Here is a 25,674-nt window from a genome sequence, read left to right as displayed (position 1 = left end):
ACCATTTTCAATAAATTCTAAATATTTATATTTAATAATTTAGACTCCTTTGCAGTTTTTGTTTCTATTCAAAGCTCTAGTATTGTAGTATTACAACGTTCTAATATTTTAGTCAAATATCCTAAACCATTATGGTATTTTCAAACAAACTTATTTCCTTATTTTTTTTTTTTTTTTTTATAATCTTACAGAGTGTAATGAGCGTTTTGTGTATCTGTGGTTTGTGGAAAATGTTGAATTATTGAGCGTTTTACAAATGCATTTCAGGTTTGATTATCTTGTATTTAAACAAAATGGATGTGTGCACATTTTCACTGTATATTATTTGATGCATAACTATATTGAAGTGCATATTTTATATAGGCAACAATTAGGATATATATACAGGATACAACCCGAATTCCAGAAATGTTGGGACATTTTTTAAACGGAAGTGGCTATTTACACCAAGTGAAAATAGTATTTTTTTAACGATATGCTATTTACACTAAGTGCAAATAGCTATAGCTTATTTTTACACTGTTAAAATGGCAAGATTTTCTGCTATTTATACTACGTATTGCAAATAGTGGCAACTATATGCACCTCAGTATTTTAGTACATTATAAAACAGTACGCAATAACGTATTGTGTGTAAATTAGTTTTAAGTTAGTGTCAATAGTCTTTGCCAACACTTAGTGTAAATAGACACTCTGTTTTTAAATTTGAATCAAATGTAAACAAAAATAATTTCAAATCACATGAGCCAATATTTTATTCACAATAGAACATAGATAACATAAATGTTTAAACTGAGAAATTTTAAAATTTTATGCACAAAATGAGCTCATTTCAAATTTGATGCCTGCACAACAACACTGGTCTACAAGGTAGGAAAAGGGTTCACAAAAATGAACGAAAGGTATACTTATAAATATATATTTTAATTAGTAATGAGTAAATATTTTATTAGTCTTGCTGTAGTGATTTGGTACTATGATCTCATGTTTTTTCCTGACCAACATTCTAATTTTTACAGATAAATATTAATAAAAAGTGTACTTTTAAGACACGATTGTCTTACTATACTTACTTTTTTTTTTTTTTTTTTACAGTGTAGATATATCACATTATATTATTAAGATGGCTTTATGCTCTTCTTTTAAATGACACAATTTGTTATTTATGTTCTTGACCCACCACACCTGGCGATTTGCATTTGCTCTGGCCAATAAATGTTTAGTTCATTATGTGAAACATTCCATTTGTGAAGCATTCAACATCCAATAAGCTGTGTTGATGTGTTAAAGGATTATTTCTCTTCTTGATTTTTGTTCAATGCACAGAGTCTGCCATCTGCTGTACTGGATGGCTCCGCCCACGATGGGGTCTCCTGATGAATATTCATGTAAGCACCACCCAGTGGAACCAAATATTTCAGGAACTGAATATATTATAACACTGGTAAAGTTTAAATAGCACAGAACATTGCGCAAGAGTTTGGCTGTGATGACTTGATTTGTGAATCTTTCAGCTAAAACATCCTGATTTTACTTTCCCAGCAGCTGACAGTCTTCAAGCCAGAGATGAGCCAAATGAAGCTGCCTGGAGCTGGACTTCTCCTCTGGATGTGTGTAATGAACAGGGTCCTGGACACAGCAGGTAAGCGCTTATGATGAAGTTGTTAAAGATCTCCACAGGTCTGAGGGGTAAACTATCTCTGTTGTGTTTGAGACTTTTAACCGGACAATCCCTGTAGTAAGTGAACGAATAGGCTGTCAGAATTATTTCATCCTTTTTCAGTTTTGTAGCCTATGTATTTTATTCTGTGAGAAACGACAGAATTTTTCTAGAATATAATTTTTTATACAACGTCTGCATAAAAAACATGGTCAAGCCAGCCGCGATTGTAATTATGATGCGCGTGTTTTACTATGTTTACGGGGTCGTAATACCCCTCTAAATTAATCAAAATAATGTCCCATGTCTTGAAGACGCTGCAGTAAAATGGTTTCATATGTGGTGTGCATATATTATGGGATGTCCTATATAAGAACTGCCCATTCATTTCATCTACTTATTAGAAACGGGGTCGTAATACCCCTCTAAATCGATTAATGTCCCATACCTCCTTTTCTACGAATCTTGCAATGAAAGGCAGCTAGAAGAATATAGTAGGCCTAATACAGAAACAAAGACAGCAATAAATAACACAAATATTAAGCAGATGTACATAAAACAAACAGCAAAAAGAACGAAACATGTCATTACATCTCAATTCTGGGCGTCTAGAATGAGAAGCGTCCCCTCTGTGTTGGTCCTGCATTACCGTAATCATTGTAATACGCGCGCACTAAAATTACAATCGCGGCTGGCTTGACCGTGTTTTTCTGAACTGCATACAATTAAAATAAAATTCTCACTACAGTCCTCATTACGTCCACCTATATGTATTGCTTTGACCGCTCTCTGTAGATTATGCACAATGCGTGCACGCTATTGGGTCAAACTACTTTTCAGTCAGATAATCGCTACTATGTAAAGAATAAATAGCAACTTTGTAAACTATCCTTATTGCTTAAGGGTAATATTAGATTTTTTGTATGTCGATCCAAAGTTGGCATCAACTGAAGCCTTTGCAAGTGTATGTCACCTCTCATATCAAAACAACAATAAAAAATTTAATTAATATTTCAGCTGAATCAGTCATTTAACATTTTGCATTTCGCTGAACTCGGTAGAAAAAGAAAATTGTGGCTTAGTTTTCGCCTATATTATACTGTATGTAGAAGTGTTTCACTGAGTCATATCCTTTACGCAAAACAGCAGTGCAACATAAATGTTTCCTTCAATTCATGTTGTAGATGTGACATCATTCATGTGTCCTGTTTGATTCCCGGCACTGGCTTGTGTTTTTATCTGAAATCTGATCCATATGGCTGGTTGTTTTTCGGTTGTTCACTCACAGACTGCTGATAATCACTGATTAATTAAAATAAATAAATCACACTGTATAGGACAGACCGGGGCTGTCACAGCTTTCACTAATCATAATTATATATATATATGTGAAATTATAATTATATAATTATATAATAATAATTATATGTGAAATTATTGCAATATAAAAGTATATTTTAAAACTTTAATGTTAGGTGGGATTAATCGCGATTAATTTTAGAAAAATGTGCGATTAATTTGTAAAAAAAAACAATTTGATTGACAGCACTAATATATATATATATATATATATATATATATATACAAACCCGATTCCAAAAAAGTTAGGACACTGTACAAATTGTGAATAAAAACAAAATGCAATGATGTGGAAGTTTCAAATTTCAATATTTTATTCAGAATACAACATAGATGACATATCAAATGTTTAAACTGAGAAAATGTATAATTTTAAGGGAAAAATAAGTTTATTTTAAATTTCATGGCATCAACATATCTCAAAAAAGTTGGGACAAGGCCATGTTTACCACTGTGTGGCATCCCCTCTTCTTTTTATAACAGTCTGCAAACGTCTGGGGACTGAGGAGACAAGTTGCTCAAGTTTAGGAATAGGAATGTTGTCCCATTCTTGTCTAATACAGGCTTCTAGTTGCTCAACTGTCTTCGGTCTTCTTTGTCGCATCTTCCTCTTTATGATGCGCCAAATGTTTTCTATGGGTGAAAGATCTGGACTGCAGGCTGGCCATTTCAGTACCCGGATCCTCCTCCTACGCAGCCATGATGTTGTAATTGATGCAGTATGTGGTCTGGCATTGTCATGTTGGAAAATGCAAGGTCTTCCCTGAAAGAGACAATGTCTGGATGGGAGCATATGTTGTTCTAGAACTTGGATATACCTTTCAGCATTGATGGTGCCTTTCCAGATGTGTAAGCTGCCCATGCCACACGCACTCATGCAACCCCATACCATCAGAGATGCAGGCTTCTGAACTGAGCGCTGATAACAACTTGGGTTGTCCTTGTCCTCTTTAGTCCGGATGACATGGCGTCCCAATTTTCCAAAAAGAACTTCAAATTTTGATTTGACCACAGAACAGTTTTCCACTTTGCCACAGTCCATTTTAAATAAGCCTTGGTCCAGAGAAAACGCCTGCGCTTCTGGGTCATGTTTAGATATGCCTTCTTTTTTGACCTATAGAGTTTTAGCCGGCAACGGCGAATGGCACGGTGGATTGTGTTCACCGACAATGTTTTCTGGAAGTATTCCTGAGCCCATGTTGTGATTTCCATTACAGTAGCATTCCTGTATGTGATGCAGTGCCGTCTAAGGGCCTGAAGATCACGGGCATCCAGTATGGTTTTCCGGCCTTGACCCTTACGCACAGAGATTGTTCCAGATTCTCTGAATCTTTGGATGATATTATGCACTGTAGATGATGATAACTTCAAACTCTTTGCAATTTTTCTCTGAGAAACTCCTTTCTGATATTGCTCCACTATTTTTCTCCGCAGCATTGGGGGAATTGGTGATCCTCTTGCCATCTTGACTTCTGAGAGACACTGCCACTCTGAGAGGCTCTTTTTATACCCAATCATGTTGCCAATTGACCTAATAAGTTGCAAATTGGTCCTCCAGCTGTTCCTTATATGTACATTTAACTTTTCCGGCCTCTTATTGCTACCTGTCCCAACTTGTTTGGAATGTGTAGCTCTCATGAAATCCAAAATGAGCCAATATTTGGCATGACATTTCAGAATGTCTCACTTTCAATATTTGATATGTTATCTATATTCTATTGTGAATAAAATGTAAGTTTATGAGATTTGTAAATTATTGCATTCCTTTTTTATTCGTAATTTGTACAGTGTCCCAACTTTTTTGGAATGGGGTTTGTGTATATATATATATGCAGTGCCCTCCAAAAGTATTGTAACAGTAAAGACAAATTGCTCTGTTGGCTGTGGAGTCAAGACATTTGCAAATATGATTAAAAGATGAATATGACACAAAGCTACAGAATGTCACATTTTATTATTAGCCGTTTCAACACATATGTTTTACCAAATAAAAAGAACAGCACTTTTAGAGTTCATCCCACTCATTGATGTGAGCACAAGTATTGGGACAGCTGAACATAAGGCAGATATAAAAGATTAAAAGCTATTATTTAGTTGCAGATCCCTTGCACACAATCACAGCAGTGAGTCTGTGACCCATAGACATCACCAGACTCTTGGTCTCATCCTTTAAAATGCTTTTCCCAGTCTTTAATGCAGCCAATTCCAATTGTTGCTTGTTTTGGGGAGTTTCTGCCTTTACTCTCCTCTCCAGCTGGTGAAATTCATGTTCAATCAGATTTAAATCTGGAGATTGACTTGGGCAATCTAAGACTTCCCATTTCTTTGCCCTTATAAATTCCTTGACTGAACTGGCAGGGTGTTTTGGGTCATTGTCCTGATGCAATATGAAACACTTCCCAATGAATCTGGTGGCATTTTCTTGCATATTGGTAGGCAAGATGGTTTTGTACCCTTCCAAATTCATTCTGCTACTGTCATCATGCATTAAGTCATCAGTAAAGTTGAGAGGGCCTGTTCCAGAGACAGCCATGCATGCCCATGCCATGACACCACCTCCACCATGCTTTACAGATGAGACTGTATGCTTAGGATCATTGCAGTTCCCTTTTTTCTCCACATTTTTGCTTTCCCATCACTTAGATAAAGGTTCCTCTTTGTCTCATCGGTCCATAAACACAGTTCCAAACTCTTCTGGCTCACCTTTGTGCTTTTTTGCAAACTCTAATCTTTCCTTTCTATTTTTGGTGCTGGTCAGAGGTTTGTATCTTGCTGTGTAGCATCTGTAATTCTGTGTCAAAGTCTCCTGAGGACAGTAGATTGTCAGAGCATCACCCCAGCTTTCTGGAAGTTGTTGGTGATTTTACAGACACATCTTTTAGGATTCATTTTCACAGCTTTTATGATTGGTCTGTCATGAACTACTGTTGTTTTCTCAGCCGATCAGGTCGTTGTTGGTTGCTGGTGTCGCTGGTGGTTTCCAAACTCTTGATTTCTCCATGCTCTTTGTTTTTGCTAGAGCTCTAACTGACTTCCTCTTTTCTTTTAGTATCCAAATTGCTTGCTTCTCTCTCAAAGTCAGCTCCCTCGTCATCAACCTGGTTTGTGTGTCATCATCGAATGCAAGATTCAGAATGCAGAAGTAATGGATATAACTGATACGACACATTCCCTGCATTTAATATCTGAAGAATTAATGCAACAGGACACAGCTGATCACTTAGAAAGACCTGTGAGGCAACTGCTCCAATACTTATGCTCACATCAGACAGAGAGATGAACTCTAAAAGTGCTGAACTTCTTAGCTGGTAAAATATCTGTGTTGAATCATCCAATAATAAAATGTGACATTCTGTAGTTTTGTCTCATATTCATCTTTTAATCATATTTGTAAATGTCTTGACTCCACAGCCAACAGAGCAATTTTGTCTTTACTGTTCCAATACTTTTGGAGGGCACTGTATATATATATATATATATATATATATATATATATATATATATATATATATATATATATATATATATATATATATATATATATATCACAGTTTTCACACTGAGGGCTAATCATTATTACCCAAATTCTTAATAATATAACAAAGATTTTAACTGAATGATTGTGATTTTGTACCATGTTTTCATGTCTAGTGTATTTAAAAAATGTCAGACTGGTCACGTGTAAATTGTTATGTTATGCAATTTTAATAAGCAGTGAGGCTTGTGTTTGTGTTCAGAAACTCTCTTAGACTTTTTCTCTCTACATGTCACGACCGTCTCCACAGCAGCATCAGCACTGTCAATCACCCAGTGTGTGATCATGCAGTACACCAACATCACCTGTTACTGGGAAACAACCGACCACCACCTGAACATCAGCAGCTACAGGCTTCAGATTAACAAGTAAGCCATATTTCACACTAACAAAACCAGAATCTATCTATCTATCTATCTATCTATCTATCTATCTATCTATCTATCTATCTATCTATCTATCTATCTATCTATCTAAATCATACAGTATATTGTAGTATATTTTAATTAACAATAATATATTTAAGGGAATTAACTTTGCATATTACATTTGCTGATTTGATTCTATAGGTTTCTTGTGTTTTAGTCAAATGCTTACGCTTGCAGTGGCTTTGATTGGCGTGACTATAGTCAACCAATTTGCAAATTTTTACTGATTAGTGAAACTGATAATTACTAAACATTGATGTTTCAGGAAGCCCATAAACCCAAGTCTCACACATTGGGAAGTCACTTCACATTTAAATTGTTTTTTCATTTGAAATTCATTTACATATACATCAGTAAAGAATTTTTTTTTCATTTTAGGGGATTTACAAACTGATCTTTTTATTAGTTTTAAGTCTACTAACTATCTATCTTGTTATCTTGATTTGAAAGTACTTAACAATCTGTCAGTATGGTTTTGAGTAGACAAATTACAGATAAAAACAACAGGTGGTTTAAATTGCCAAGTAAATGTTCTGTTTTCATATTGACTCATTGCAATGGTTTTTGAAGCAGCTTTAATTGCTATACGGTGTTCTTCATTTGCTATATACTTCTTTGCAGATGAAACAAGTTCTTGATGTTGCATTATAGGTTCTTCAGATCAGTGTTTTGGTTTCTGGGATCTTTAAAGCACCATACATTGTATTTGCAAGCATGTAAGTGAGCGAGATATTCCTGTGTTATTCTGCACAGAACCTCTTGTGAAAGTAAACACAGCTTCATCTCGGTGGGTTTCTGTGATACCAGAGGCTCTGACTGCTCTGTTCAGCCCATCGATTCAGTGTTACACTGTTTCTGTGCGGATGTGCTGGCATCCACACGCACCGGATCCATACGCTCATCGCCGTACTTCTTCAGTGGGGTCAATGCAGGTATACTGCACATCACGAAACAACATTAACGTACTGTACACATTGGTTATTCCTTTCCTATTGGTGACACATACCTTGAAAAATGCTTATCAGCAGTCCATATAAATCACTCATTTCCATCTATTGTAATGTTTAATGTCATTATTCATCATGCTTTGCAACTGTGTCCATTTCGCCAAAGGCATTTCATTCCTTACCGCAGTAAACAATCTGTAAATAGTCTTTTCTTCACAATATGTCTGTATTCTCGCTATGTTTTCTATTTTTACTGCAGTGAAACTTCGTCCTCCACAGATAACAAATGTCAAGCCATCAGAGAGAAGGTCCGGGTGTTTGCAGGTGATCTGGAGAATGGTTGAGAGCTTTCCCAAGAAGGAAAAAGTCTACATACTGCTCCAAATGGAGTACACGACACACAACCAGGTTTATACATATATGACTAAAATATAAGAGCTATAAGAGAGAGTTCACCTAAAAGTCCAGATCCTGTCTTCATTTACTCACCCTCATGTCTTTCCAAACTTAAACTCATGGTTATGACTTATATTTCGGTCATTTTAGCACACAAAGCTGTTGTTTGACTTCAGAAGGCATATTGCAATGCATGAGTCATGCACAAAAGCTTCTTCAAAACTTCTCCTTTTGTCTTCCACAGAAGAAAGAAATAGACAATGACAGAAGCTTCTCTTTCAAAAAAGAAGTGCACTTAATTATACTAAATGTGCATTCATAGCGTACCTGTATCAAGTCTTGAAAAGCATTTAAAAAAGCTGTACTTTCAGATATTGAAAAATTATTGAAATAAAAGGCTACTTAAGTGTTCTTAAAAGAGTACACGTTCATGACATACTTAAGTACACTTTTAAAAAGTATCAAAAAGTGTTACTTTTTAAGTGCATTTTAAATCATTGTTTTAATAATCTTTTGTCATGCGTTATTTATTCGGTTGTGTTGACTAACATACTAAAACACATTTAAACTACTTGATTATAGTTAATTAGTTTAACTGTAGAGAGTTATTTCAATTTTGAAGTTACATTTGAATTTACATTTAAACTGTACTAAACTTCATCATTACAAATGTGTGATTAAAAATATAGGTCTATTTAACTGAAATACATGTTTCAGTAGAAATGACGTAAAACACAAATATATTTTAATTACCATTAATGTTTGTCAGTACGTTCGGCAATACACTTTACCATATTGGAAGTAATTAGGAAATGTTAAGATGTACTTAAGTCCTACTCTTAGGTTCAGATAATTGCAATTTTAACAATTTAATGTATAATACAGTTTAATTTAGTTGTAAATAACATGCAGCTAAGTGTATGAAAACATTACATTCTGTGTATTTTTTTTAAGTATGGTAATTCCATAGAGTACTCTTTTTAAAAGCATGTTTGTGTGAACTTTAGTTGATATAAAAGTTTAGTTGATATAAAAATTTAGTTGGACCATATACAAGATTAGACCATTAATGAAACTCTCTCTTATGATCCTATAGACCCGATCCCAGACTATACAAGCATTTTCCAAGGAGACGTTGGAGCTGTGTGACTTACATCCAGGATCCAAGTATACGGTGAGACTGAGAGCTCAGGACAAACGAGCGCACAATCACTGGAGCTCATGGACATCTGTAAACACAACCACAGCAGAAAAAGGTGAGACTTATTGTCCTTGTACTCTTAAAATGAGCATGCATTTCTACATGCCACCAAACAGACAATTAGTCAAAGCAATGCAAATCATACTTTCAAAAAGAGTAATTATTGCGAAAATCATATGCATAAGAGTGAACTTAATGTGATGTTTCCGGACACCTAATTGCATGTTGTTTACAATTAAAGTAAAAATATATTATAGTTTAAATGCATATTACATGTAATTAGTTGAACCTAAAAGTGCTTTTTTCACTCGATTAAGTACATCTCTATGTGTAATTGCACTGTTTTTAAAATATGGTTAAAGTGTATTGTCAAATTAACTGACAAGCATTTATGGTAAACTAAAATATACTTGAATGTTATTTCTATTGATACTTGTGTGTTATGCATTTAAGTACATTTACATAGTAATTGTACATTAGAACATTTGTAATGACAAATTTGCAGTTTAGTAATTTTAAAATATGTCACCCTGGACCACAAAACCAGTCTTAAGTCACTGGGAAATATTTTTAGCAATAGCCAAAAATACATTGTATGGGTCAAAATTATCATTTTTTCTTTTATGCCAAAAATCATTAAGACATTAAGTAAAGATCATGTTCCATGAATATATTTTGTAAATTTCCTACCGTAAATATATTAAAACTTCATTTTTGATTAGTAATATGCATTGCTAACAACTTTAAAGGCGATTTTCTCAATATTTCGATTTTTTTGCACCCTCGGATTCCAGATTTTCAAATAGTTGTATCTCGGCCAAATATTGTCCGATCCTAACAAACCATACATCAATGGAAAGATCATTTATTCAGCTTTCAGATTATGTATAAATCTCATTTTCGACAAATTTACCCTTATGACTGGTTTTGTGATCCAGGGTCACATAAGTTATCTTTAATTATAATTATACAGTTAGGTTTGATGGTATAATTTTATATTTCGTCCAATCATATGCCAGTGTTTTTTGTGAAAAATAAGTTTACATTAACATACTTTTAAAAAGAGTACTCTCTGGAAATAATACTTTAAAAGAATATACTTAAATGTGTACAAATGTAATGTGTTCAGACAGTTAACTGCATGTTATTTGCAAGTAAAAGAAAATAAATGAGTTTAAATTGATATTAGTATTGTGTTAAATACTGTATTTAATACAACTAACTGTATTAAATACAGTTAGTTGAATTTAAGAGTGCTTTTTTACCCACTTAAGTGGGACTTAAGTACATCTTTATATATAGATATTCTAAAATATACTTTAATGTTATTTCTAGTGAAACTTGTACGTAGTGCATTTAAATATCAATTTCTAATGATGAATTTGCAATTTAGTATGTTAAAAAATATAATAATTTTAGTATCAAATACTTCACATGCGCTGCAGTATTTGTCAACACATCAAAACGTGTGCTTTAAAGCATGACAAAAGATTATTAAAACAATAATTTGAGATAAGCAGATATGCATGAATATGAGTTTGAATCGATCTTTCCTCAGCTCCGTCTGCGGCTCCTCAGCTCTGGAGACTCATCCAACCTGCAGAACAAGCTGGAAGGAGAAGCCTCACCCTGCTCTGGAAGGTTTGCTTATGTTCTTCAGAAAACTTCTTCCAAGTATACACAATGAGGATGTGACTCAAAGGACGGTTGAACGACTGGTACCAACAGAAAAACAGGAACCTCTTTATGCCAAGTGCATCCTTCGTAGTTCTCAGTTACATTGGTTCAGGTTAATATTAAAATGACTCACCTAAAAATCATTGAATTGAGAATTGAACGCAGACGCAAATGAATCTGTTGACAGAGATATCAGACTTCTGATATCTCAGACTTTATCTTGCCAAGTTTGAGCACAATTTCTTTCACAGGGGACTTTTTCCCAGGAGAAGCACCTGTATTTAATGTTATTGAGATGTCAAAGTGATCTAATTTGTGGTTTTTCTTTGCTTTGAGATGGCACAGTCAGGATGTATTCACTGGAAAATATATTAAAACTAAACAATGGCTCGACCCTAAATTTTTAAATAATGTTTAATATAAGTTTTCACCTGCCATACGAACAAAAACAAAGCAACAACATGAATATAGATATGTAAATAGATCAGCGACAGACATGAAAGAGTCTTTTTGCTTGTGGCTCCAAGCGCTTCCTGTTTTAATAACACTCTTTCAGGTTTTCCTCAGTCATCTTAAATCTGATAAACAGCATGACCACATCCTGCCTCCCACCCTCTCCGCGCTTATCAACCACCTGAATTGAGCACATTTAGCACCTGATATACTGATTAAACCATCTGCACATCTGATATGTTTTTAAAGGGATAGTTCATCCAAAAATGACAGTTCCATCATCCTTTACCCTCATGTCGTTCACACCTCACCTGTATGACTTTCTTTCTTCTGTGGAACATTAAAGACATTCTGAAGAATGTCAGTGTGTTTTGTCCGTACAGTGTTAGTCAATGGGATCCAAATTGTTTGGACCCTTTATGTTCCTCAAAATATATTTTTTGGGATCTGCAGAAGTAGGGCTGGGCGATATGGCCTAAGAAAAAAAATCCCTGATTTTTTCACAAAAAAATCCGATTTAAGATTTAAATCGATTTTTTCCCCCTACTTAAAATCAATCTGCAGATGACAAATAAATTGTTCAAAACAAGTTTTAACTTTATTTTGTATTGATTTTCCCTTCTGAGATTTGGTCTGGATTTCCCCCTTGGGTTAAAGTGCAATCAGAAACAAGAAGCCAAAAAGACAAGATGGCAGGCCCTGCCATGGTAAACAGTGAAAATGTAACATAACATAACGTAACATAACATAAAACATTAAATTATGTGACCCTTTTTGATAAGTTTTCTTTAAACACAAGTTTAACATCTTGCTATTCAGTAGATAGGAGGTAGTTATGATAAAGTGCAAACAGAACATTCAACAGCATTAAATATCAGTGACTGTAGGTTGTTTTTTGGCGGGACGATGACGAATGATTTGCAGATCCTGAGCACCACTGACAAACACTTAATCTTGTAAAATGTGTGGTAAATACTGCCGCTCCATAGAATAAACAGAATACGTGCGATCGCAAATCCCGAAAGTGAAAGTGAAACTAAAAGCGATTGATTAAAAAGCAAGCGATTGTCATGATGCCATCTTAACATTGTGATGTCTATCAGCCATCGGCGATGGACGGTAGCATCATCTATCGGCCCAACCTATATGGCAAACGTGTGGGGGGAGGGCTCATTCAGGGCCCATTCAGAACTACGGAAGCCCAGAGGGGAGCGTCAGCAGATGTTAAAGAGAAAACCGATTTTCATTCAAACAAGTCGACGTAAACTGCACATTCGAGTTAATCGATAAAATCGATTTATCGCCCAGCCCTACAAGAAAGTAAGTCATACAGGTTTGGAATGACATGAGTAAATGATGACAGAACTAGCCATTTAAGCAATTTTATTAAATATCACCCTTTATGAGACTGGATAATCTATCTATCTATCTATCTATCTATCTATCTATCTATCTATCTATCTATCTCTGTCTGTCTGTCTGTCTCTCTGTAAATTGGTCTGTCTGTCTGTCTGTCTGTCTATCTATCTATCTATCTATCTCTGTCTGTCTGTCTCTCTGTCAATTGTTCTGTCTGTCTGTCTCTGTCAATTGTTCTGTCTGTCTGTCTGTCTGTCTGTCTGTCTGTCTGTCAATTGGTCTGTCTGTCTGTCTGTCTGTCTGTCAATTGGTCTGTCTGTCTGTCTGTCTCTCTGTCAATTGTTCTGTCTGTCTGTCTGTCTGTTTCTGTCAATTGTTCTGTCTGTCTGTCTGTCTGTCTCTGTCAATTGTTCTGTCTGTCTGTCTGTCTGTCTGTCTGTCAATTGTTCTGTCTGTCTGTCTGTCTCTGTCAATTGTTCTGTCTGTCTGTCTGTCTTTGTCAATTGTTCTCTCTGTCTGTCTGTCTGTCTGTCTGTCAATTGTTCTGTCTGTCTGTCTGTCTCTGTCAATTGGTCTGTCTGTCTGTCTGTCTGTCTGTCTGTCTCTGTCAATTGTTCTGTCTGTCTGTCTGTCTGTCTTTGTCAATTGTTCTCTCTGTCTGTCTGTCTCTGTCAATTGGTCTGTCTGTCTGTCTGTCAATTGTTCTGTCTGTCTGTCTGTCTGTCTGTCTGTCTGTCTCTGTCAATTGTTCTGTCTGTCTGTCTGTCTGTCTGTCTGTCAATTGGTCTGTCTGTCTGTCTGTCTCTCTGTCAATTGTTCTGTCTGTCTGTCTGTCTGTCTGTCTGTCAATTGTTCTGTCTGTCTGTCTGTCTCTGTCAATTGTTCTGTCTGTCTGTCTCTGTCAATTGTTCTGTCTGTCTGTCTGTCAATTGTTCTGTCTGTCTCTGTCAATTGTTCTGTCTGTCTGTCTGTCTGTCTTTGTCAATTGTTCTCTCTGTCTGTCTGTCTCTGTCAATTGTTCTGTCTGTCTGTCAATTGTTCTGTCTGTCTGTCTGTCTGTCTCTGTCAATTGGTCTGTCTGTCTGTCTGTCTCTGTCAGTTGGTCTGTCTGCCTGTCTGTCTGTCAATTGTTCTGTCTGTCTGTCTGTCAATTGTTCTGTCTGTCTGTCTGTCTCTGTCAATTGTTCTGTCTGTCTGTCTGTCTCTGTCAATTGGTCTGTCTGTCTGTCTGTCTGTCTGTCAATTGTTCTGTCTGTCTGTCTGTCTGTCTGTCTGTCTGTCTGTCTGTCTGTCTGTCTGTCAATTGTTCTGTCTGTCTGTCTGTCTCTGTCAATTGTTCTGTCTGTCTGTCTGTCTCTGTCAATTGTTCTGTCTGTCTGTCTGTCTGTCTGTCAATTGTTCTGTCTGTCTGTCTCTGTCAATTGTTCTGTCTGTCTGTCTGTCTGTCTGTCAGTCTCTCTATATATATCTGTGTCAACTATCTATCCATCCATCCATCTATCTCTGTCTGTCTGTCTCTGTCAATTGTTCTATCTGTCTATCTGTCTGTCTGTCTGTCTGTCTGTATTTTGAGATCGGATATTTTTAACTTAAAGGACAAACTTTATTTATTCATTCAGTCATTCATTCATTTATTTACCCACCCAAATATTCAACGATTAATAAAAAAAAATGGAAATATATATTTTTTGTCCTTTGAAGTACATTTTGTAATATATTTTGGCATTTGAAGGTTTAAAAATATATACTGTATTTCCTAAAGCCAAGCTGTTTGCAAATATTTTGTATATATTTGAAATGTATTTTAGCCAGAAGACTAATTTATTTTATGGTCTGATGTGCACTAAGCTGATTGGTGTCTGGATGTTGTGCAACTTCCTTTCGCAACTGATACTATATCATGTGTTTGAGTACAGGTGTGATGTATTAAGCACTCAACACCTTTAATGTGGGTTAGATTTACTCTGTAGGCACAAACACACACTTAAGATGATCATAAAAGAGAAACTAATTCTTCTGGCTGGCCTGTCTGCTCACTTTCTTGTTTAGTTTGATGGAATAATGATTATTCTCCCATGGCTTCATTTAAACTTAATAGGTTTTCATAAGCTGTTTTGTTTCCAGACTTTCAATGCATACAATAACATTTGAAAGGATAATAACCCCAGAATGATTCCTGGCTTACAGCTGCTGTGATTAATGTGTGAGGTGATATTACTAATCCCGTCGCAGGGGAACATCTGGAACAGGAAATGAACACAGAAGCCATAACTAAGCGTGTGCCAATTACATTCATGCGTGTTTATTGCTTTACATATTTATACATAGCAGGGTTATTATTAACTGAACTAAAACCATACAAAACATTTCTGATACTTTAAACGCTATAAGAAATACAACAAAAAAATTGTTTTATTTCAGCTAGTTGAATTTCTAATTTTAATTTAGTTTAACTTGTACTAAATTAACTAAAACTAAAAAAAATGAAGAACTATGTAGAATTAAAAGAAATATACAAATGACAAAAACACAAAAATCTACTAAAACTTTGATTAAAGGTATAATCAGAATGAAAAATATAAAATAAAAAATAATTCAAAATATTCATAAAAGCTATAATAGTATCTCAATTCTAAAATAATATTCATAAATTTCTCAAGATGGCGCCGAGTATGGCTGCTGTGGTGTGGAACGCTCCCGTACTTTTGTTGTTTTTGTTTGTTTGTTCTGTGTTTAGTTATTCTCCTACTGTTAGTTTTACCAGAGACGAACTACTGAACATAAGGCAACACACACCGGACAATTTTTTTCCGGTTTTTGATTATTCAGACGCTTTGTTGGATGTATTGGTCGGAGGGGCAGCGGTCCTAGTCAAACGCGCGCTCAGACGGAAAAGAGGGAAGCGCGCCGGCGCGCTGGTTAAACTCCGCGAACGCGGCTTCCGAACTGCGCTCCCAAGCATTCATCTAGCGAATCTCCGATCCCTTCCTAACAAAATGGATGAACTACTTCTCCTCACCCACACAAATAAGGACTTTACAAACTCTGCTGCATTGTGCTTCACTGAAACCTGGCTGAGTGAAAACATCCCGGATAACATGCTTCATTTGCCGGGATATCAGCTGTTCAGATCAGACCGCATCACGGAGCTAACGGGGAAAACGAGAGGTGGTGGACTATGTTTCTACATAAATGAAGGTTGGTGTTCAGATGTAACAACTCAGAAGAAGATGTGTTCTCCTAATTTGGAGGCCTTCTTCATAAACTGTAAGCCGTTCTATTCACCCCGCGAGTTTTCCTCCTTCATTCTCGTGAATGTGTACGTGCCTCCGGACGCGCGCGATGCAACAGCTGGCTGAACAAATATCTGAAACAGAGCAAAGGTACCCGGACTCTTTTTTAATCATTCTTGGAGATTTTAATAAAGCAAATCTCTCCCGCGAACTGCCAAAATACAGACAGCACGTTACATGTCCCACCAGAGACAGTAATATATTGGATCATTGTTACACAATAATTAAAGATGCATATCACTCTGTCCCACGGGCAGCTCTGGGGCTCTCTGATCACTGTTTGGTTCATCTCATACCGACCTATAGGCAAAAACTCAAATCTTCGAAGCCTGTATTAAGAACTGTTAAGAGATGGACTAATGAAGCAGAGCAAGATTTAAAAGCTTGTTTTGACCTCACTGATTGGAGTGTTTTTGAAGCCGCTGCCACCGATCTGGATGAACTCACAGAGACTGTAACATCATATATCAGTTTCTGTGAGGATATATGCATCCCCACCAGGACATTCTTATCATTCAATAATGATAAACCGTGGTTTACTGGGAAACTCAAACAACTTCGTCAGGCCAAAGAGGACGCTTACAGAAGTGGGGATAAAATCTTGTATAACCAGGCCAGGAACAGACTAACAAAGGAGATCAGAGTGGCTAAAAAGAACTACTCTGAGAAGTTGAAAAAAGAACTTTCAGCCAACGATCCGGCGTCGGTATGGACTGGTCTGAGGAACATCACCATGTACAAGACACCACCCCCACAGTCTGTGGAGAATCAACAACTGGCTGACGATCTCAATGTGTTCTACTGCAGATTTGAAAAGGCCAGACTGACACCCAACACCCGCTCTGATCTGCACTTCACACATTCACCTTCCCCCCCTGCAACCCCCCTTACTCCCTCCCCCACCATTCTACCTGCGTTTAAAGTCTGTGTAGAGGATGTGAACCGGGTCTTCAGAAAACAGAAATCTAGGAAAGCTTCAGGACCAGACGGTATTTCACCTGCCTGTCTAAAAGTCTGTGCTGACCAATTGGCCCCCATCTTTACACAAATCTTCAACAGATCTCTGGAGCTGTGTGAAGTTCCCCGCTGCTTCAAACGCTCCACCATCATTCCCGTCCCCAAAAAGCCCAAAATCACTGGACTTAATGACTACAGACCTGTCGCACTCACGTCTGTGGTCATGAAGTCACTTGAGAGACTGGTCCTGGCCTACCTGAAGGACATCACTAGACCCTTGCTGGATCCTCTTCAGTTTGCCTATAGAGCAAACAGGTCTGTGGATGACGCTGTCAATATGGGACTGCATTACATCCTGCAACACCTCGACAAACCTGGGAATTATGCAAGGATCTTATTTGTGGACTTCAGCTCGGCCTTCAATACCATCATACCTGACCTTCTCTCAGACAAACTGAGACAGCTCTCTGTGCCCTCCTCCATCTGTCAGTGGATCACCAGCTTCCTGACAGACAGGCAGCAGCTAGTGAGGCTGGGCAAACTCACATCCAGGACTCTCACCATCAGCACTGGCGCCCCTCAGGGTTGCGTTCTCTCCCCACTGCTCTTCTCTCTCTACACGAATGACTGCACATCAAAGGACCCCTCTGTCAAGCTCCTGAAGTTTGCGGACGACACTACAGTCATAGGCCTCATCAAGGACGGTGACGAGTCTGCTTACAGACAGGAGGTTGAGCAGCTGGCTGTCTGGTGCAGCCTTAACAACCTGGAGCTGAACACGCTCAAAACTGTGGAGATGATAGTGGACTTCAGGAGAAACCCCCCTGCTCTCCCCCCACTCACCATCATGAACAGCACTGTGACTTCAGTAGAGTCATTCAGATTCCTGGGCACCACCATCTCCCAGGACCTGAAATGGGACAATCACATTGACTCTATTGCGAAAAAGGCCCAGCAGAGGCTGTATTTCCTCCGCCAGCTAAGGAAGTTCAACCTGCCTCAGGAGCTGCTGAAACAGTTCTACTCTGCAATCATCGAGTCTGTCCTATGTTCTTCTATAACTGTTTGGTTTGGTTCAGCTACCAAAACAGACATCAGAAGACTACAACGGACAGTTAGGACTGCTGAGAGGATTATCGGTGCCCCTCTGCCCAGCCTCCAAGAACTTTACACCTCCAGAGTGAGGAAAAGGGCTAAGAAAGTCACTCTGGACCCCTCACACCCAGCTCACTCTCTCTTTGTACTGTTGCCCTCTGGCCGGCGCTACAGATCACTGAGCACCAGAACAGCCAGACACAAGAACAGTTTTTTCCCCCAGGCCGTATCCCACCTGAACAACACATAACACACCCCGGTACTGTACATCTGTAAATAACCCATCAAACCTTCATCTGTACATAGGACACATGCACATTCACAGTTCTGTCTATGGTCATGTCTCTTTTCTGTATATTTTTATTTTTATTACTATTGTTATCCTTAATTATTGTATATTCTCTTCATTAGTGTTCTTTATCACCTTAATTATATGTTGTCTGCACTATGTTTGTACTTTCTGTACTGGAAGCTCATAACACCAAGACAAATTCCTTGTGTGTGCAAACACACTTGGCAATAAAGCTCTTTCTGATTCTGATTCTGATTCTGATAATAATATTCTTTATGTAAACATTTTCTTATTTTATACTCCCTTAATTTTACATTTTCATTAGAAGTTATGATAAAATAAGTATTTATAATGAAGATTCTTAGTTAATCACATTTTAAGGACTGTTACATATCTGTGCGTTGCAAAAGTATGTGAATCTTTGCTGTCAGTATCTGGTGTGACCCCCTTTTGCTGCAGTAACTGAAGGTAAGGTTTCTTGTAAATGCTGATCAGTCCTGCACAATAACATGTAGGAGTTTTAGCCCATTCCTTAGTGCAGAAGCACTTAAACTAGGTTTCCTCCTATGAACTGCTTGCTTAGGTCCTTCCACAACAGTTTAATTGGATTAAGGTCTGGACTTTGACTCCAAAACATTGACTTTGTTCTTCTTTAACCTTTCTTTGGTTGAATGACTTGTGTGCTTGCGGTTGTTGTCTTGCTGCATGACCCACGTTCTCTTGAGACTCTGTTCTTAAACAGATGTCCTGATGTTTTTCTTTAGAATTTGCTGGAATAATTCAGAATTCATTGTTCCATCAATTATGTCAGGCTGTCCTGGCCAAGAAGTAGCAAAACATGCCCAAGCCATGACAATGTTTCACAGCAATGTTTACTACCACCACAATGTTTCACAGATGGGATAAGATTCTTAAGCTGGAACGCAGTGTGTTCTTTTCTCTGAACATAATAGCTTCTCATTTAAACCAATAAGTTCTATTTTGGTTTCATCCATCCATTAAACCTTTCTCCAATAGTCCTCTGGCTTGTCCACATGATCTTTAGCAAGCAATTTTCTTTTTGGAGAACAGTGGCTTTCTTCTTGCAACTCTGCCATGCACACCATGGTTGCTCAGTGTTCTCCTGATGGTGGGCTCATGAACATTAACATTAGCCAATGTGAGAAAGGCCATTAGTTGCTTAGAAGTTACCCTGGGAACTTTTGCCATGTCGCAGACTATTACACGTGTCCTCCATTTCTACACAATCTGTCTGACTGTGGATTTTAGGAGTCCAAACTTTTAGAGATGGTTTTGTAAGCTTTTCTAGCCTGATGAGCAACATCAACTCTTTTTCCGAGGTCCTCAGTAATCTCCTTTGTTCATGACATGATTAATTAACACAAACATGATCAGACTTTCATAGATCCATGTTCTTTGAATAAAAAAGGTCACGTACTGACATTTGATAGTCATTGCACTGACTGAAAACACCTCTGCACAGATGGACTTTAATTTCACCTTTAAATTAACTGCTAATCCTAGAGATTCACATACTTTTGCCACTCACAGATGTGCAATATTGGATCATTTTCCTAAATAAATAAGTGACAGAGAAACAATTTTTGTCTCATTTGTTTGATTGGGTTCTCTTTGTCTATACTTTCAGGACTCTAAAGGGAATTCTAAAGGGTTCAAAAACTTTCAAGCAGCACTGTATATATATATATACAGTGCCCTCCAAAAGTATTGGAACAGTAAAGACAAAATTGCTCTGTTGGCTGTGGAGTCAAGACATTTGCAAATATGATTAAAAGATTAATATGAGACAAAACTACAGAATGTCACATTTTATTATTAGCCGTTTCAACACATATAGGTGTTACCAAATAAAAACAACAGCACTTTTAGAGTTCGCCCCACTCATTGATGAGAGCATAAGTATTGGGACAGTTGAACATAAGGCACATATAAAAGATTAAAAGCTATTATTTAGTTGCAGATCCCTTGCACACAATCACAGCAGTGAGTCTGTGACCCATAGACATCACCAGACTCTTGGTCTCATCCTTTGAAATGCTTTTCCCAGTCTTTAATGCAGCCAATTCCAATTGTTGCTTGTTTTGGGGAGTTTCTGCCTTTACTCTCCTCTCCAGCTGGTGAAATTCATGTTCAATCAGATTTAAATCTGGAGATTGACTTGGGCAATCTAAGACTTCCCATTTCTTTGCTCTTATAAATTCCTTGACTGAACTGGCAGGGTGTTTTGGGTCATTGTCCTGATGCAATATGAAGCACTTCCCAATGAATCTGGTGGCATTTTCTTGAATATTGGTAGGCAAGATGGTCTGTACCCTTACAAATTAATTCTGCTACTGTCATCATACATTAAGTCATCAGTAAAGTTGAGAGGGCCTATTCCAGAGACAGCCATGCATGCCCATGCCATAACACCACCTCCACCATGCTTTACAGATGAGGATCTATGTTTGGGATCATTTGCAGTTCCCTTTTTTTTCTCCAGATTTTTGCTTTCCCATCACTTAGATAAAGGTTCATCTTTGCCTCATCGGTCCATAAACACAGTTACAAAACTCTTCTGGCTCACCTTTGTGGTTTTTTGCAAACTCTAATCTTGCCTTTCTATTTTTGGTGCTGGTCAGAGGTTTGCATCTTGCTGTGTAGCATCTGTAATTCTGTGTCAAAGTCTCCTGAGGACAGTAGATTGTCAGAGCATCACCCCAGCTTTCTGGAAGTTGTTGGTGATTTTACAGACACGTCTTTTAGGATTCATTTTCACAGCTTTTATGATTTGTCTGTCATGAACTACTGTTGTTTTCTCAGCCGATCAGGTCGTTGTTGGTTGCCAAACTCTTGATTTCTCCATATCCTTTGTTTTTGCTAGAGCTCTAACTGACTTCCTCTTTTCTTTTAGCATCCAAATTGCTTGCTTTTCTCTCAAAGTCAGCTCCCTCGTCATCATCCTGGTTTGTGTGTATCATCACCGAATGCAAGATTCAGAATGCAGAAGTAATGGATATAACTGATACGACACATTCCCTGCATTTAATATCTGAAGAATTAATGCAACAGGACACAGCTGATCACTTAGAAAGACCTGTGAGGCAACTGTTCCAATACTTATGCTCACATCAGATAGAGGGATGAACTCTAAAAGTGCTGAACTTCTTAGCTGGTAAAACATCTGTGTGTTGAATCACCCAATAATAAAATGTGACATTCTGTAGTTTTGTCTCATATTCATCTTTTAATCATATTTGTAAATGTCTTGACTCCACAGCCAACAGAGCAATTTTGTCTTTACTGTTCCAATACTTTTGGAGGGCACTGTATATATATATATATATATATATATACATAATTAGCATTATTATCGTGGTTATTTTATTCAATTGATTTATTTAAGTTCTTAACATATTTATTTAAGTTCTTAACATATTTATTTAAGTTCTTAACATATACATATTAAAAACTAATATTTTTTTTAAGTTTTCTAAAATAGTTTGTGTTGCATCTTTCTTTCTTTCTTTCTTTCTTTCAAAAAGCCTCAATTACCTGAAGCACCCTCTGAGATTTGATTTGTTGTAACCTTCCAACAAATATAATGCAGAATAATTTGAATGACTAATTTATGCATATTAATCAATATTTAATTAATATGACACACAAGTCTAGCTGTGATTAAGGGTCAAGGTTTATCTGGTTATCCTGGTCGATCTTATAACTACACCATCTGACTGCAGTTAACATCTATCTCCACTGACCTGCTTTAAAACATGACTAATTATTCATAACATCTAATATCTCTTGGTTTTATGTGTCTGTTTCAGCCTGTGTCCTGGCCTGAGGTCAATGGTGTTGTGCTCAGTTACTCAGCGACCTGTCGCAGTGATCTGGATTCATCGCAGTGGACCTGTGGCTCTATAGATGCATCCAGACGCTCCTGCATCCTCACCATCTCTGACGATTCCTGTCACTGCAGTCTGACGGCGACAAACTCTGCCGGGACATCACCTCCAGCTCACATCTCCATACCTGCACATACGCTTGCAGGTAAATCACTGAAGGGATGCTTCACTGTGTTTAGGATTTTCAGCGGAATTAATGTGCAGCTAATAACAACTTTTGAGATGCTTTATAGCTGGTCCAGGCTGGTCTTGAATCTTGATTAGGAGTGGACCGATATGATTATCATGGCCTATGGCGATACCGATGATAGATATAAAGTAGACTGAATACCGATATTTTGAACCGATATATATGTCTGGAGTATAGATGCAAATTAATGTCAAAATTAAGAATAAAAAGGGCTCTGGAAAAAACTTTCTTTAAATACTTTTAAATTATTTTATTGGCAAATCGGTTTTGAAAATGACCGATACCAGTAACTATAAAAATGCTTGATATTATGTTATATTATATTATATTATTAAATGTTATTAATTAGTTTCATTATTTTGAAAAAAAAAAAATCAACTGAGAATAAGCACATTTTAAAAGGTATCAAAATATTTTTTTTAATAAATGATGGCAGAACTATCCCCTTAAGCAATTTCATTAAATTGCTATCTAAATAAATATATTTAAAAGTAAAAAATAATTACCAACAATATATTGCTTCTTGAGATTTTAAAATATATTTACATGATAAAACATAATCAAAATATTTTACTTAGATTTCCTCATTTTTAAGTGCTATTTATTTGTTTGTTTGTTTATTTGTTTATTAATAGTATTTTAAGATTGGATATCTTTACTGTACTTAAAGAGATACAAATATTACAACTCAAAATATGGAATAGAATAGAAAATAATCACCTTTCATGTATTTAATTCCCTAATTTATTTAATAATAAGAATTTTTCCATTGATTTAGTGCAAATAATATATACAGCCAACTTGTACTTCCAGTAAAGTCTTATTTTGTTGTGTTGTTTACGTCCTTATTTTTCTCTCCATTATTCTGCAAAACTTAATCAGGCCAGGTCAAATAATGTTATTATAGAGAATGGAAGACTAACATCCTGCTACAAACAAATGCAACGTTCTTGTGGTTGTTTAATGAAATAGTGATGATTCATGGGAAATTCTGAACAAAGTTTCATAAAAAACAACATCATTATTGGAAACCATGTGGTCATTTCTCCTAAACATGTCTCCCGTTTCCTGTCCTAGAAGAACTCCCATCCCCTCAGGCTATGAGCGTCACCCCATTGGACAACACTCGACTGACGGTGGAATGGACAGCTGCACTGAACCAATCAGAGAGAGGCTTTGTGGTGCAGTGGACTTCTGTGCCTTACAGTGAACCCACTAGTCTGCACTGGGAACATTTAAATGAAACTGCAAGAAGCTTTATTGTCACAGGTCTGAAATGCCACTTTCTTTCCAATTGAAAAGTCATTTTTTGTTCCGCTGGTCAGTATGACAGTGGCCTGTTGGTGTGGATTCACATCATACAATAGTTTACAGTTAATGATGCCATTCATATATTTCTTGTCTTCTTTGTCTTTTGTAAGTTTAAATAATAATAAAATGAAAAAAAAGAATAGCTTATATATTTTTTTTTGTAATGATTATTTATTTATATATTTATTTATTTTTGTCTAGTCATATTATCCTTAGCTGTGCCTGGTTTTTAAGATATTATATTGTGGTCTTTTACTAATAATAATGTGTGTGTTTCAGGTCTTCTGCCAGAAGTCCCATATAATTTGTCGGTCATGAGTCTGTATGGGCGACAGGCAGGAAGTGGCATGTCAGTCATTGCTTTCACACGGGAAGGAGGTCAGATATTTACACTGAAAATTTGTGCATTTATTGGAACTGAAGGTGTTGTAGTATTGCAGTAGTATTCATCAGCTCTTTTCAATAAGCCATGCTCAAAAAATTAAACAAAATAATATAATACAGAAACATTATCTTTAGGGGAAACTGGGGCTAGTTGTCACACATGCTACAGTACATCTATATATAGCTAGTACATAAATTCTGGTTGATTTGCATGTCAACTGATGGCAGAACTATCCTTCTTCTAGAAGATCTATATTTTTTTAAATATATTTTAAATATATACAAATAATTATCAACCATATAATGCTTATCTCAATTTTAAAATGCATTTACATAACAAAACATAATCAAAATATTTTACTTAGAGTTCCTGTTTTTTAAATGCTATTTGTTTGCTTGTTTGTTTCAAGTATTTTAAGATTAGATATCAATTGTACTTAAATAGAAAAAGTATTTCAATCTCTATATACTATAGCAACAGTACATAAATACTGGCAGATCTGCACGCCAGGTTATAATTTTGCTGAAAAGCCATTAAATATGTTGTGGAAGATGTGTGTGTGTGTCTATAAAAGTATATTATATATTTTTATATATGCTTTTATATTGTATAATCTTATGTCATATAAGGTATTAATCTCAAATCACTGTCAGTAAACCGCAGGTTCCCATTGTGACAACATGCCCCACTCTCCCTTAAACATAATCTTTTTTTTATTATTATTACTTTCTTTTATTTTCCAATAATTTTCTTACCAATTAAGATACAAAGATACAAGAAAAAGTTGTTAACTAAAGAAAGGCTGTCAATATAATAATGAAAAACAAACAAAAATGTGCAGCTGTTCGTGGATTTACATAACTTTTCAATGCACACATCGACCCAGCTCATGCCAACACCTGTATTTAAATATATATAACAGAACACACTGGAGATGAACATATTTTTATAATTTAAGTTAGTCTGCAAATAAAGGCATATTAAAAAATAGTAGGCACTGGCAGGAAGATTTAAAGGGACAGTTCACCCAAAAATTAACTCATTGATTCACCAAATGAATTTCAAATGAATTTCTTTGGGTAACCAGTTGATGGTTGCCATTCATTTCCACAGTATGGAGAAAAATACTATGAAAGTCAATGGCTACCGTCAACTCTTTGGTTACCCACATTCTTCAAAATATCCTCTTTTGTGTTTAAACTCGTACAGGTTTGGAGCAACTTGAAGG

At 36.5% G+C, this 25,674-nt stretch overlaps 1 protein-coding gene across 2 annotated transcripts in view; it reads left to right on the top strand.

Annotated features, from left to right (window-relative positions):
* The first annotated feature begins 1,460 nt into the window (after positions 1-1,460).
* Positions 1,461-25,674, top strand: part of LOC306880803 (interleukin-6 receptor subunit beta-like) — a 29,428-nt gene continuing 5,214 nt past the window's right edge. The window contains exons 1-9 of one of the 2 annotated variants that reach the window (XM_079434571.1): positions 1,461-1,642; positions 6,805-6,922; positions 7,736-7,914; positions 8,189-8,337; positions 9,422-9,581; positions 11,085-11,167; positions 22,483-22,705; positions 23,831-24,019; positions 24,341-24,439. In XM_079434571.1, the coding sequence (XP_079290697.1) occupies positions 1,567-1,642; positions 6,805-6,922; positions 7,736-7,914; positions 8,189-8,337; positions 9,422-9,581; positions 11,085-11,167; positions 22,483-22,705; positions 23,831-24,019; positions 24,341-24,439 (1,276 nt within the window). In that variant the 5' untranslated portion in view covers positions 1,461-1,566. The remainder of the gene's footprint in view (positions 1,643-6,804; positions 6,923-7,735; positions 7,915-8,188; positions 8,338-9,421; positions 9,582-11,084; positions 11,168-22,482; positions 22,706-23,830; positions 24,020-24,340; positions 24,440-25,674) is intronic. The other variant, XM_079434572.1, reaches the window with a different exon arrangement.

The sequence above is a fragment of the Barbus barbus genome, assembly GCF_936440315.1.
Source record: "Barbus barbus genome assembly, chromosome: 15".
Lineage (NCBI taxonomy): Eukaryota > Metazoa > Chordata > Actinopteri > Cypriniformes > Cyprinidae > Barbus > Barbus barbus.
This window is presented reverse-complemented; position numbering and strand designations above follow the sequence as displayed.